Source organism: Salvelinus fontinalis, chromosome 9 (assembly GCF_029448725.1).
Source record: "Salvelinus fontinalis isolate EN_2023a chromosome 9, ASM2944872v1, whole genome shotgun sequence".
Taxonomy (NCBI): domain Eukaryota; kingdom Metazoa; phylum Chordata; class Actinopteri; order Salmoniformes; family Salmonidae; genus Salvelinus; species Salvelinus fontinalis.
Window position 1 is genome coordinate 23,958,029 of NC_074673.1, and position 14,389 is coordinate 23,972,417.

At 40.5% G+C, this 14,389-nt stretch overlaps 1 protein-coding gene across 4 annotated transcripts in view; it reads left to right on the top strand.

Annotated features, from left to right (window-relative positions):
- The window catches only part of LOC129862294 (casein kinase I-like), an 85,336-nt gene that overhangs the window by 13,366 nt on the left and 57,581 nt on the right, over nucleotides 1-14,389 (top strand). For all 4 annotated transcript variants that reach the window (XM_055933790.1, XM_055933791.1, XM_055933788.1 and 1 more), the window contains exons 3-4: nucleotides 1,086-1,126; nucleotides 4,713-4,782. In XM_055933790.1, the coding sequence (XP_055789765.1) occupies nucleotides 1,086-1,126; nucleotides 4,713-4,782 (111 nt within the window). The remainder of the gene's footprint in view (nucleotides 1-1,085; nucleotides 1,127-4,712; nucleotides 4,783-14,389) is intronic.

Consider the following 14,389-nt stretch of genomic DNA (forward strand, 5'->3'; position numbering starts at 1 on the left):
GGAAAACCTGGTTGTCTGCTTTTCCTGATTGACCGAGTTAGTTTTGACTTAAAGCTACTTGAAAATCTGTGGCAAGATCTGAAAATAGTTGTCTAGCAATGATCAACAACCAATTTGACATAGCTTGAATCATTTTGAAAATAATAATAGGGAAATGTCACAGTCCAGGTGTCCAAAGCTCTTAGACTAATCCAGAAAGACTTACAGCTGTAATTGCGGCAAAAGGTGATTCTACAATTATTGACTCGGTGTGAATACTTATATAAATTAGATTTCTGCATTTCAATTTCAGTAAATGTGCAAACTTTTCTAAATACATGTTTTCACTTTCATTGTGGTGTATTGTGATGTAAAAAAATATTTAATCCATTTTGAATTCAGGCTGTAACAACAATGTGGAATAAGTCAGGGGGTATGAGTACTTAAGGCACTGTATGTGATCGTGTCTCAATGTAATCAAGGTATACAATTATGATTTTGATATACAATCTATTTTTGGGCTTAGTTGTGGTCCAATTTGCAGTGTGCAAATTGTTATAATTATTTTCCTACCTCCCGACCATCCTCTCCGCCAAAATTCGGCCCGCTGCTGAGTCTTGTTGCCTGCCCCTGACTTAGGAGAGAATGTATGCCTCGCTCACTCTATTACCATCAGAGATGGATCATTCAAGGAAGAAATGACTTTGGTTTTGTTCATTCATTTGAAGTTGATAGTTTTATGCAGGACATGCACCCAGTGTTAGGCTACACGTGATAGGGTTCACAAACTGCAATACATGGTATTGCACAATAGGCATATGCAGATGCCTAATAGTGCATTAGTGGCCCCTGGTTATTGTCCTCACCTCATGACTTAAATGTAATGTAAAATCTCAACTGTCCAATTCGAATGTTGTACGCCTCTGACTTTCCAGACGTTTTGTTCAGTCATCATTGTTATTTGTGAAGCATGTGTCTTCGAGACCTATGGGAAATGGTTCCTTAAGACTCCTAAAATATTCCTTGGCTGCACTGGATGTGCCATCTCATCTGTTTGAAATAAGTTGTTTACCCAACCTTCTAATAACCTTTTTTTTGTTATCCAGGTAAAAATCTCTACACCAATGAGTATGTTGCAATAAAATTGGTAAGTATGGAGGCTTTATTAGGGTTTGGCGGTATCCTGATTTTCACATTGTCTTTCTCACATGACAGGATTTACGTTATTACTGGCTTAGTACTACACAAGGGGGCTCCAAAAACGCAAGATAAAGCCTATTGGGCATCTCTTACCTGAATGCTAACAAAATAAGCACAAGTAATAGCCAATTTCCACAGGCTGCTAGCTAAATATGCTAACGAGCGCAAACTAAAATAAGTGTATTGCAAAGACAGGCAATCCAGCTCATAAAGTTATACATGTGTAAGTAGTAGCTACTGAATGTCTTTTTTTTGTTGAATTTGGACATTTGCAAGGCGATTTGAACGAGAGACATTGTGCAAATGAACAAAGTTTTGATGCATGCTTGCCTGAAGGAAGAACAGTACTGCCTCTGGAGCAGCATGTCTACATGCTGTGTCTGAAGTCGCCAGATTAATGGGCCTGCCTCCTCTGCTCGGAGAAGAGGGGGAGGAGCAGACGGGCCAAGAACGAACTGAAGAAAAAAACACAAGGAAATCAAGATAACAGTGGCAGCTGTACAAATAACTTATCCAAAGGGCTTTGACTTTTTAAACATGGCAGAAAGCTAACACAATATGATGCCCCGTCACCTTATTAATTCAGTCAGTTACTAAGATAACACGACCCCTGAGTTGAACTTGCTAACGCAGAGTTCTGCGTTTCTTTTCGCGCAGGAAAAATATACACGGCTCAAAAAAATAAAGGGAACACTTAAACAACACAATGTAACTCCAAGTCAATCACACTTCTGTGAAATCAAACTGTCCACTTAGGAAGCAACACTGATTAACAATAAATTTCACATGCTGTTGTGCAAATGGAATAGACAAAAGGTGGAAATTATAGGCAATTAGCAAGACACCCCCAATAAAGGAGTTATTCTGCAGGTGGTGACCACAGACCACTTCTCAGTTCCTATGCTTCCTGGCTGATGTTTTGGTCACTTCTGAATGCTGGCGGTGCTCTCACTCTAGTGGTAGCATGAGACGGAGTCTACAACCCACACAAGTGGCTCAGGTAGTGCAGCTCATCCAGGATGGCACATCAATGCGAGCTGTGGCAAGAAGGTTTGCTGTGTCTGTCAGCGTAGTGTCCAGAGCATGGAGGCGCTACCAGGAGACAGGTCAGTACATCAGGAGACGTGGAGGAGGCCGTAGGAGGGCAACAACCCAGCAGCAGGACCGCTACCTCCGCCTTTGAGCAGGAGGAGCACTGCCAGAGCCCTGCAAAATGACCTCCAGCAGGCCACAAATGTGCATGTGTCAGCATATGGTCTCACAAGGGCTCTGAGGATCTCATCTCGGTACCTAATGGCAGGCAGGCTACCTCTGGCGAGCACATGGAGGGCTGTGCGCCCCCACAAAGAAATGCCACCCCACACCATGACTGACCCACCGCCAAACCGGTCATGCTGGAGGATGTTGCAGGCAGCAGAACGTTCTCCACGGCGTCTCCAGACTCTGTCACGTCTGTCACATGTGCTCAGTGTGAACCTGCATTCATCTGTGAAGACCACAGGGCGCCAGTGGCGAATTTGCCAATCTTGGTGTTCTCTGGCAAATGCCAAACGTCCTGCACGGTGTTGGGCTGTAAGCACAACCCCCACCTGTGGACGTCGGGCCCTCATACCACCCTCATGGAGTCTGTTTCTGACCGTTTGAGCAGACACATGCACATTTGTGGCCTGCTGGAGGTCATTTTGCAGGGCTCTGGCAGTGCTCCTCCTGCTCAAAGGCGGAGGTAGCGGTCCTGCTGCTGGGTTGTTGCCCTCCTACGGCCTCCTCCACGTCTCCTGATGTACTGGCCTGTCTCCTGGTAGTGCCTCCATGCTCTGGACACTACGCTGACAGACACAGCAAACCTTCTTGCCACAGCTCGCATTGATGTGCCATCCTGGATGAGCTGCACTACCTGAGCCACTTGTGTGGGTTGTAGACTCCGTCTCATGCTACCACTAGAGTGAGAGCACCGCCAGCATTCAGAAGTGACCAAAACATCAGCCAGGAAGCATAGGAACTGAGAATTGGTCTGTGGTCACCACCTGCAGAATAACTCCTTTATTGGGGGTGTCTTGCTAATTGCCTATAATTTCCACCTTTTGTCTATTCCATTTGCACAACAGCATGTGAAATTTATTGTCAATCAGTGTTGCTTCTTAAGTGGACAGTTTGATTTCACAGAAGTGTGATTGACTTGGAGTTACATTGTGTTGTTTAAGTGTTCCCTTTATTTTTTTGAGCAGTGTATAAAAAGCATAACAAATACCTTGCTGCATTTTGTAAGCATAGATCTAAAATACTACTTGTTGTAATTTCTGCTCGGCATCCAAAATCACAATGTGCATTCTATCAGCAAGACAGGGCTCTGACTGGTGTGTAGCTACATTTGTCCAGTACTTTTCTCGTAAAATTCAAGATGAGCTGATTTAATTAAACAAAACATTAGGAAATATAGCTGGCTACGTTCTTTCTATGATAGGCCTAAACATTAGAAATATGATGGTCATGTATCGTTTTTAATGAAAATGCAAGGTATTTTTTGTAATCTCAGTTACTTGTGGCTGCCATTCAAATAGCGTTGCACTTCTGTAGTCATCTGATGAAAAATGAAGCTGTTTTCTGCTGAATGAGTTGCACTAATGTATCTTCTGAAGGAAAACTATAGTTGCATCACCCTGATCACTCTTTTGAATTTTTTTTTTTTTTTTGACTTTCAATATAAAACACGACCCCTGTAAATACACTGCTGGACCTGCTCCCGTTTTCTCCCGTTGTGCTATTTACAATCAAACGTGACTGGCTCAGCTGTTCTGGGGAGCTACTTAATTTTGATTTTATTTAACCGTTATTTAGCTAGGCAAGTCAGTTAAGAACAAAATCTTATTTTAATATTTTTTTATTTAACATTTATTTGCTTTCTTGGCCAGGTTGCAGTTGTAAATGAGAACTCGTTCTCAACTGGCCTACCTGGTGAAATAAAACGAATGTAAACATTGTAAAATAAAAATGACGGTCTACCCCAGCCAAACCCTCCCCTAACCGGGACAATACTGGGCAAATTGTGCGCTGCCCTATACTTAAGCTTCATAATGTAAAATAATGTGACCGGCGAAATGAAGAACGCAATCTGCTTCATCTCCTAATGCATTGCACAAGTTGACTGCAGGTATTTACTTAGAGATATGCAAATATTAAGATGTACTGAAAAACAAAAAAATTTAAAGACTGTATTGAAAGACCATCCCATTGCTATTTTCAAATACCCCGGTATACCACCCAAGCCTTATTTATGATTATTTCCCTTATGAGATTATCCTCTTTCTAAAGTGAATTGACTCAATGAGCAGCTATCAAAATCATGATATATTTTATTAAAAAAATATTTATTTTAATAGTCAACTACATGCTAATTAATGAATTTCTGAATCGTAATTTGTTTGAATGATAATTAATTTAAATGATTTTCATATTTGTTGTAGGTGTAATTCATGTGTATTGAATGAAAAGCCCACCTTCAACTGAAGTGTTTCCTTTTTGTATTATTCTTTCAGGAACCAATCAAATCAAGGGCACCACAGCTGCATTTGGAGTACCGGTTTTACAAAACATTAGGCAGCACAGGTAAGTCCTCCACTCTTCTATCCACTCTTATCTCCATCCTCTCTCTTCCTCTTTTCCGTCTCATTGATCACTCCTACTGACTTGAGGTCATCTCAGATTGGTGAGGTTCTGTATGAAGACTGTGCCCATTCTTAAAGGGTAGGGAGCGTAAACGTAACATATGGATTTGCATTAATATACGCATCAGAAGTCCCAATGCAAAGTTACACCTCACATTTCTATTTTTTTAGTTATTACATGCAATTGACGAAAATGCCGAAGTCATGCCAGAATTGATTTTGCAAGGTGTTACGCAATTGAGAGTACTGGTCAAGCCATCCTATTCCCAAAATTGTAAACGCCAACAGAAATAACTTTAAATGTGTAACTTCAAATAAAACCAAATAATTTGCAGTCATGACTACTCGTTTCATTTTCAGCCAACTTGCAAGCAAATACTTTACGAATATTGTTACAAATCAGCTTGCAAGGTTGCTAGCCAGCTAACATTAGCCCTACCAGCCTTCTAGCGTTACATTAGCACTGCATGAGTCTGCCATTTGCTATCAACACCTAACTTACAGCTACATTAAAGTAAGCCGACGCTTTGGAAATACGTAACGCCATCTAACCAGTTATCAAATAATGTTACAGGTATATGCAGTTCTTGGTCAGCCAGCAAAATTGAATTATTTTAGCTTGCTAGCCAGCTAACTTGTCTAGTTAGCCAATCACCACGGTCGACATAGCTCAGTAATTTAGTAAGCTAGAGAACAACACCAACTAGTCTAGCATAGGCAGGAACCTACAGAACACAACAACAAAAAAGTAAAGTGAGGCAAGACTTGACGGTTGCGTTAGCTACCAAAGAAAAGCCAAGGAAAGAGGCCCTACAGAGGGAGAGGCCGCTAATCCAATATAGTGAGGGAATAGTCCAGAAGACTGCATAGGGGAAGAGTCCAGGCAGATGGTAATGATCATGTCAGTCCAGCTACTGTAGAGCACTAGTACTAAGCCAAGGTTGAAAAACTCAGGTAGCCTACTTCACGGAGATCACGCGGACCCCACATGTGGGGAATCTGATTGCTTGTTTAGATCACACCTCTTCGTGATTGGTGGATTGTAGCTCACCAATGCCAACACACTCTGCATGGCTAGTGGCTAACGTTAACCAGCTCGAGCTAGCTAACGCAGAGTAGATTTTCCATATGACATTGCGAAATATTGTATTGTGGTTAGTTTAGAAGATATTCGGAAATAGGTTAAATATGTAAATCCTCCAAAACATAACTTTTTGTAGTTGTAGTAACAATCTGGTTACCTAAGTTACTAAGTATTTTACTACAATGTGTTAATTTGGTGTAAAAACTCATGATTCCTACCCTTTAATTGTCGCACGAAAGAAAAATTACCAAGCTCTTCTGTTTTGGAAATTTCACCGTGCCTCAGTGTCTGACAGGTTGAAGCCCCTCAATAGTAATCAATGGCACTGTGCGTATGTTAGGGCTGCACAATGAATCAAATTTACATCGAAATCTCAATATTGACGTGCAATATCCATTTTGCAAGAGATTCATATTGTATTAAATAGTTTTGAAACGCCACAGTCGCATGTGTAACATCCGATTTGATAATTAACTTTTTTTCTCATCTTGCAACTGCTTCCCACATACAGCAAGCCTTGCCCCTCACTCAAGCAGAAAAGTTCCTCCTCCTTGCTGTTAGGTCCACTTTAAAGTAGAAGTTCATTTATTTATGTTTTACAACCAAATCAAACGTTTTGATGTAAATTGAATGTTATCAAAGGGTCCAGACACCTTTTTGTGTTAATACACATGTTTTTGAGAAATTTACCCCAAACAGCAAATCACTTCCTCATCCTTGTTGTGTAGTATGGAGGCCCCGAAAAAACATGAACAAAGGCTCCAAAAACACCCAAATACGTCCTTTTGGTAATAGTGATGCAGGTCTTTAGATGTTGTACACATTAAATTGTCATTCCAGACTTTATCCGCAACGTTATATTCCATTTTCCTGTGACTCAAGCTATACTTCTTCGTCCGTTCTACAGATAAAGGAAACGCTTGAGTAAATGAGGGATACAAAGTAGAATCATTTATTTATTTATTTTAAATTTATGTTCGATTTTTTTGGGGACAATATCGTGCAGCCCTAGTGTGTGTGTGAGAGTGCTGTCCTCTTTCAGGTTGCTCACACAGAATACCTGAATGTCAGACATTTATATTGCTCCACAATATTTAGGCTTGCAAGGACATGGTCATGTTTTGCAGGTGTAAAGTATTTTTGTGGTTCTCCGTGTTGTGGTTGGAATGGTTGCTTGGGAATGAGCTTGAGATCTTTCTCTCTCATACACGTACATTAGTCTCTCCCACACAGCCACCTCAGGCAATTTGCTACACACTTGTGTCGCTTTACTCGTCTTTGAGTCTCAGGCTCAGATGCAGAAAGTAGCACTGGTCCTGTGGTGTTGATGACACACCTGCAGAACCTCTGCGGGAGGCGACACGTTGCCTTGACGTCTCCCTGAATACACTGCTGAGACTGCTGTCGCTTCCCTTTAACAATAAGTGCTATTGAACAAACCACACAAAATGTTTTTAATAAAGTCTGACATATAATTATATGGCTGTAGTTATGTGTTTATTTATTATCTTTTTATAATTCTGGTGATGGTGATCACCTTACTATTTTTCCGAATATTATTCCAGTTCTATATGGGATGACTGCTTTCTGTTTGACACCCCCCACCCTACCCCATTCGCTGAAAACAGTTAGAGGGCAGGGTGACGTTTGTCATGAATCTTGCCCTGGAGGCAGAACTGAGCGATTTCCGCTACATGGGCCAGCTGCAAAGTCTAAACTGGCTATATTGTACAAATTCATGCAAACAAAAATTAGTTTTTTGCTCTTTAATCTAAGATTAGGGGTTAGGCATTCCGGTTAGCCGTGTGGTTAGTTTTAAAATCAGATTTTATGACTTAGCTAGTGCTCTGTAGACCTGCCTTCAGAACAAGATTCATTACTAAAAACGATAACCTGCTACAGGAAGTGCAGTCTGGTGTGACACAGCTTCCCGTGTTACCTTTGCATGCAAGCCATTGAAAGAAGCAGTGTTTACCCATAGTGTTACTGTAAGCACTGGGGGAAAGCATATTTAGATCTCGAATATAAGGTCTTGCACAAGTGGGTTGAGGTAATTTCCTCTTGGGTAGTGTTGGCTAAGCAACTGTCATAAATCAATGAACTGATAAATCCATCAATGGGTACATCAGTCACATTTGTAATACACAGTCAACTAAGCAGTCAGGGAGAATTGAAAATTCCTAGGCGCAATATGCCAAAACTGGTATTGTTCATCCTATCACTTTATCTCCATCTTCTTTATAAATAGTGAGCCAACAACATGTTTTCAGCACTTATTTCCTTGACTGATTTTTCTCATCGCTCTCTGTTGTCCCTCTACAGCAGACATGGTGAGCAATATATTCGGTACATTGAATTGCAATACATTGAGAATCGAAATGCATATCGTATCGGCACCTTAGTATTGTGATATCATGTTGTGAGGTCCCTGGCAATTGCCAGCCCTGGTTCGCACTGGGTTTTAATAGTCGCTACTACTGCCTACAATAGCATACACTTCACAGTGCCTACATACAGATATCACTGCCTCTACTTTCTTTACTCAATGGTAAAGGTTTTGTATGTGAGCCTGTGAGGGTATTGTGTCGCTGTAAAAGCTGGTCTGCAACCCATTCTGCCATACAATGTGATTTTAATTTATTTTTTTGCCGCATACTCCATTGATGTCCCCGCGGTATCCCACTGCATGTGAAGTGAAAGTTGCATAACATGTCACTTGTGACTCATCTCCCGGCTTTGATCAGTAGCTTCGCCCGGGAGATCCTCACAGCTCCAGTGGAAGTTATCACGGCAGTGTTTTCCTCTCTGCTGTGCAGCATTATAAATCACAGATTTCCCCATCAAAGCCTAAATCACAGTAAAGCCTTTGCTTTTGAAAGCAATTTTGGAGTGAATAGCACATGTTTGAGATATTGGCAGAAAGCTTGTGGCCTAAAAGTCCCACTGAGTGTTTTATAGGGCTGTGACGATACCAGTATTGCAATGTCAACAAAAAAGGAGATGCTCGTGGACTTCAGGAAACAGCAGGATAGGGAGCACCCCCCCCCATCCACATTGACGGGACAGTAGTGGGGAAGGTGGAACGTTTTTTTAAGTTCCTTGTCCTCGATGTGTACGCCAAACTGAAATGGTCCACCCACACAGACAGCGTGGTGAAGGCGCAACAGCGCCTCTTCCACCTCAGGAGGCTGAAGAAATTTGGCTTGTCACCAAAAACACTCACAAACTTTTACAGATGCACAATCGAGAGCATCCTGTCGGGCTGTATCACCGCCTGGTATGGCAACTGCTCCGCCCACAACCGTAAGGCTCTCCAGAGGGTAGTGAGGTCTACACAACGCATCACCGGGGGCAAACTACCTGCCCTCCAGGACATCTACACCACCCTATGTCACAGGAAGGCCAAAAAGATCATGAAGGACAACTGCCCGAGCCACTGCCTGTTCACCCCGCTATCATCCAGAAGGCGAGGTCAGTACAGGTGCATCAAAGCTGGGACCGAGAGACTGAAACAGCTGTCTCAAGTAGAGGTCAACCGACTATGATTTTTCAACGCCGATAACGGTTATTGGTGGACCAAAAAAAGTTGATACCGATTAATCAACCGTTTTTAAAAATTTAAATATTTTTTATTTGTTTGTAATAATGACAATTACAACAATACTGAATGAACACTTATTTTAACTTAATATAATACATCAATAAAATCAACTTAGCCTCAAATAAATAATGAAACATGTTCAATTTGGTTTAAATAATGCAAAAACAAAGTGTTGGAGAAGAAAGTAAAAGTGCAATATGTGCCATGTAAGAAAGCTAACGTTTAAGTTCCTTGCTCAGAACATGAGAACATATGAAAGTGTAACAGTTTAACTTTAGTCCGTCCCCTCGCCCCGGGCGCGAACCAGGGACCCTCTGCACACATCAACAACAGTCACCCACGAAGCATCGTTACCCATCGCTCCACAAAAGCCGCGGCCCTTGCAAAGCAAGGGGAACAACTACTTCAAGGTCTCAGAGCGAGTGACGGCACCGATTGAAACGCTATTAGCGTGCACCCCGCTAACTAGCTAGCCATTTCACATCGGTTACACCAGCCTAATCTCGGGAGTTGATAGGCTTGAAGTCATAAACCGCTCAAAGCTTGAAGCACAGCGAAGAGCTGCTGGCAAACGCACGAAAGTGCTGTTGAATGAATGCTTACGAGCCTGCTGCTGCCTACTATCGCTCAGACTGCTCTATCAAATCATAGACTTAATTATAACATAATAAAACACAGAAATACGAGCCTTTGGTCATTAATATGGTTGAATCCGGAAACTATCATTTCGAAAACAAAGCGTTTATTCTTTCAGTGAAATACAAAACGGTTCCGTATTTTATCTAATGGGTGGCATCCCTAAGTCTAAATATTGCTGTTACATTGTACAACCTTCAATGTTATGTCATAATTATGTACAATTCTGGCAAATTAATTACGGTCTTTGTTAGGAATAAATAGACTTCATACAGTTCGCAACGAGCCAGGCGCCCCAAACTGCTCATATACCCTGACTGCTTGCACGGAACGCAAGAGAAGTGACACAATGTCCCTAGTTAAAAGAAATGAATGTTAGCAGACAATATTAACTAAATATGCAGGTTTAAAAATATATACTTGTGTAATGATTTTAAAGAAAGGCATTGATGTTTAGGTACACATTGGTGCAACGCCAGTGCTTTTTTTTCGTGAATGTGCTTGTTAAATCATCACCCGTTTGGCATAGTAGGCTGTGATTCGATGAAAAATTAATAGGCACCACATTGGTTATATGCAACGCAGGACACGCTAGATAAACAAACTAGTAATATCATCAACCATGTGTAGTTAACTAGTGATTATGTTAAGATTGTTTTTTTATAAGATAAGTTTAATGCTAGCTAGCAACTTACCTTGGCTTGCTGCCCTCGCGTAACAGGTACTCAGCCTACCACGCAGTCTCCTCGTGGAGTGCAATGTAAGGCAGGTGGTTAGAGCGTTGGACTAGTAACCGGAAATTTGCAAAAACTAATCCCTGAGCTGACAAGGTAAATCTGTTGTTCTGCCCCTGAACATGGCAGTTAACCCGTTCCTAGGCCGTCATTGAAAATAAGAATGTGTTCTAAACTGACTTGCCTAGTTAAATAAAGGTGTAAAAAAAAATCCACAATCGGTGTCCAAAAATAACGATTACCAATTGTTACGAAAACTTGAAATCGGCCCTAATTAATCGGCCATTCCGATTAATCGGTCGACCTCTAATCTCAAGGCCATCAGACTAACATTGAGTGGCTGCTGCCAACATACTGACTCAAATCTCTAGCCACTTTAATAATTAAAAATTGGATGTAATAAATGTATCACTAATCACTTTAAACAATGCCACTTTATATAATGTTACCCTACATTACTCATATACTGTACTCTATACCATCTACTGCATCATGCCTATGCCGGCCATCGCTCATCCATATATTTATATGTACAGATTCTTATTCATTCCTTTACACGTGTGTGTGTGTGTGTGTGTGTGTGTAAGGTAGTTGTTGTGAAATTGTTAGATATTACTGCATGGTCGGAACTAGAAGCACAAGCATTTCGCTACACTCGCGTTAACATCTGCTAACCATGTATATGTGACCAATAAAATTTGATTTGAGTTTTTTTATGGCATAAGTATAACACGAAGCAGACAACTCTTAGGTCTTTTAAAAACCTGCTGTATATAAAATATTGTGTGCTATAGTATGGAGCACTTTTCAGTGCCAACATAAATTGTATTTGAATTTGTGTTACGATATTACCTTTGCAATTTCATATTTTTTTATGTTTAATGCACAAATTGAAAAATGTAATTCATAAATTGAAGTTGTATTTCATGATTTGAATCTGAATTGAATGAATATTAAGTTCAGGTTTCAAATAAAATATTAATGTAATTTTATATTCAAATTAAATATTTATTAAGTTTCAATATGGTAGATATTGAATTCATTATTTATGAAGTTTACAAACCATTTCAAGATAATTATATATATATACACACACACACACACACACACACACACACACACACACACATACTGTTGAAGTTTACATATACCTTAGCCAAATACATTTAAACTCAGTTTTTCACAATTCCTGACATTTAATCAGAGTAAAAATTACCTGTCTTAGGTCAGTTACCATCATCACTTCATTTAAAAAATGTGAAATGTCAGAATGATAGTAGAGAGAGTGATTTATTTATTTCATCACATTTCCAGTGGGCCAGAAGTTTACATGCACTCAATTAGTATTTGGTAGCAGTGCCTTTAAATTGTTTAACTTCTTATGGCTTCGGGGCAGTATTGAGTAGCTTGGATAAATAAGGTGCCCAGAATAAACTGCCTGATACTCAGGCCCAGAAGCTAAGATATGCATATTATTAGTAGATTTGGATAGAAAACACTGAAGTTTCTAAAACTGTTTGAATGATGTCTGTGAGTATAACAGAACTCATATGGCAGGCAAAAACCTGAGAAAAAAATCCAACCAGGAAGTGGAAATCTGAGGTTTGTAGTTTTTCAACTCTTTGCCTCTCCAAGATACAGTGGAAATTTGGTTCGATTGCACTTCCTAAGGCTTCCACTAGTCTTTAGAACCTTGTTTCAGGCTTCTACTGTAAAGCAGGAGAGAATAAGAGCTGATTGAGTAAGGGGTCTGCCCGAAGGCCATGAGCTCATTCAGGCGCGCTCCCGTGAGAGGTAGCTGCGTTCCTTTTAATTTCTTAAGACAAAGGAATTCTCCGGTTGAAACATTATTGACGATTTATGTTAATAACATCCTAAAGATTGATTCTATACATCGTTTGACATGTTTCTACGAACTGTAATGGAATGTTTTTACTTTTCGTCTGGCCTGCGCGTCGTGAATTTGGATTTGTGAACTGAAGGCGCGAATAAAAAGGAGGTATTTGGACATAAATGATGGACTTTATCGAACAAAACAAACATTTATTGTGGAACTGCGATTTCCCGGGAGTGCATTCTGATGATCATCAAAGGTAAGTGAATATTTATAATGCCATTTCTGACTTCTGTTGACTACACAACATGGCGGGTACATGTATGGCTTTTTGTGTCTGAGCGCCATACTCAGATTATTGCATGTTGTGCTTTTTCCGTGAAGTTTTTTTGATATCTGACACAGCGGTTGCATTAAGGAGAAGTTTATCTAAAGTTCCATGTATAACACTTGTATCTTTTATCAATGTTTATTATGAGTATTTCTGTAAATTGATGTGGCTCTGTGCAAAATCACCCGATGTTTTGGAGGCAAAAACAAGCAGAAAAAGAAAAAAAAGTGTGTGCGACTAAGGAACACAACGCGCCAATGTAAACTAAGATTTTTTGATATAAATATTAACTTTATCGAACAAAACATACATGTATTGTGTAACATGAAGTCCTATGAGTGTCATCTGATGATCATCAAAGGTGATTAGTGATTACTTTTTTCTCTTTCTGCTTTTTGTGACTCCTCTCTTTGGCTGGAAAAAGGGACGTTTTTCTGTGACTAGGTACTGACCTAACATAATCAAATGGTGTGCTTTCGTCGTAAAGCCTTTTTGAAATCGGACACTGTGGTGGCATTAACAGCGAGTTTATCTTTAAAATGGTGTAAAATACTTGTATGTTTGAGGAATTTTAATTATGAGATTTCTGTTTGAATTTGGCGCCCTGCACTTTCACTGGCTGTTGTCATGTCGATCCCGTTAACGGGATCTCAGCCGTAAGAAGTTTTAACTTGGGTCGAACGTTTTGGGTAGCCTTCCACAAGCTTCCCACAACAAATTGGGTGGATTTTGGCCCATTCCTCCTGACAGAGCTGGTGTAACTGAGTCAGGTTTGTAGGCCTCCTTGCTCGCACAAGCTTTTTTAAAATTCTGCCCACAAATTTTCTATAGGATTGAGATCAGGGCTTTGTGATGCCCACTCCAATACCTTGACTTTGTTGTCCTTAAGCCATTTTGCCCAACTTTGACCCCAAGCATACTTCCAATGTCCATTTGGAAGACCCATTTGCGACCAAGCTTTAACTTCGTGACTGTCTTGAGATGTTGCTTCAACATATCCACGTAATTTCCCTTCCTCATGAAGCCATCTATTTTGTGAAGTGCACCAGTCCCTCCTGCAAGCAAAGCACCCCCACAACATGATGCTGCCACCCTCGTGCTTCACGGTTGGGATGGTGTTCTTCGGCTTGCAAGCATCCCACTTTTTCATCCAAACATAACAATGGTCATTATGGCCAAACAGTTCTATTTTTGTTTCATCAGACCAGAGGACATTTCTCCAAAAATTACGATCTTTGTCCCCATGTGCAGTTGCAAACCATAGTCTGGCTTTTTTATGGCGGTTTTGGAGCAGTGGCTTCTTCCTTGCTGAGCGGCCTTTCAGGTTA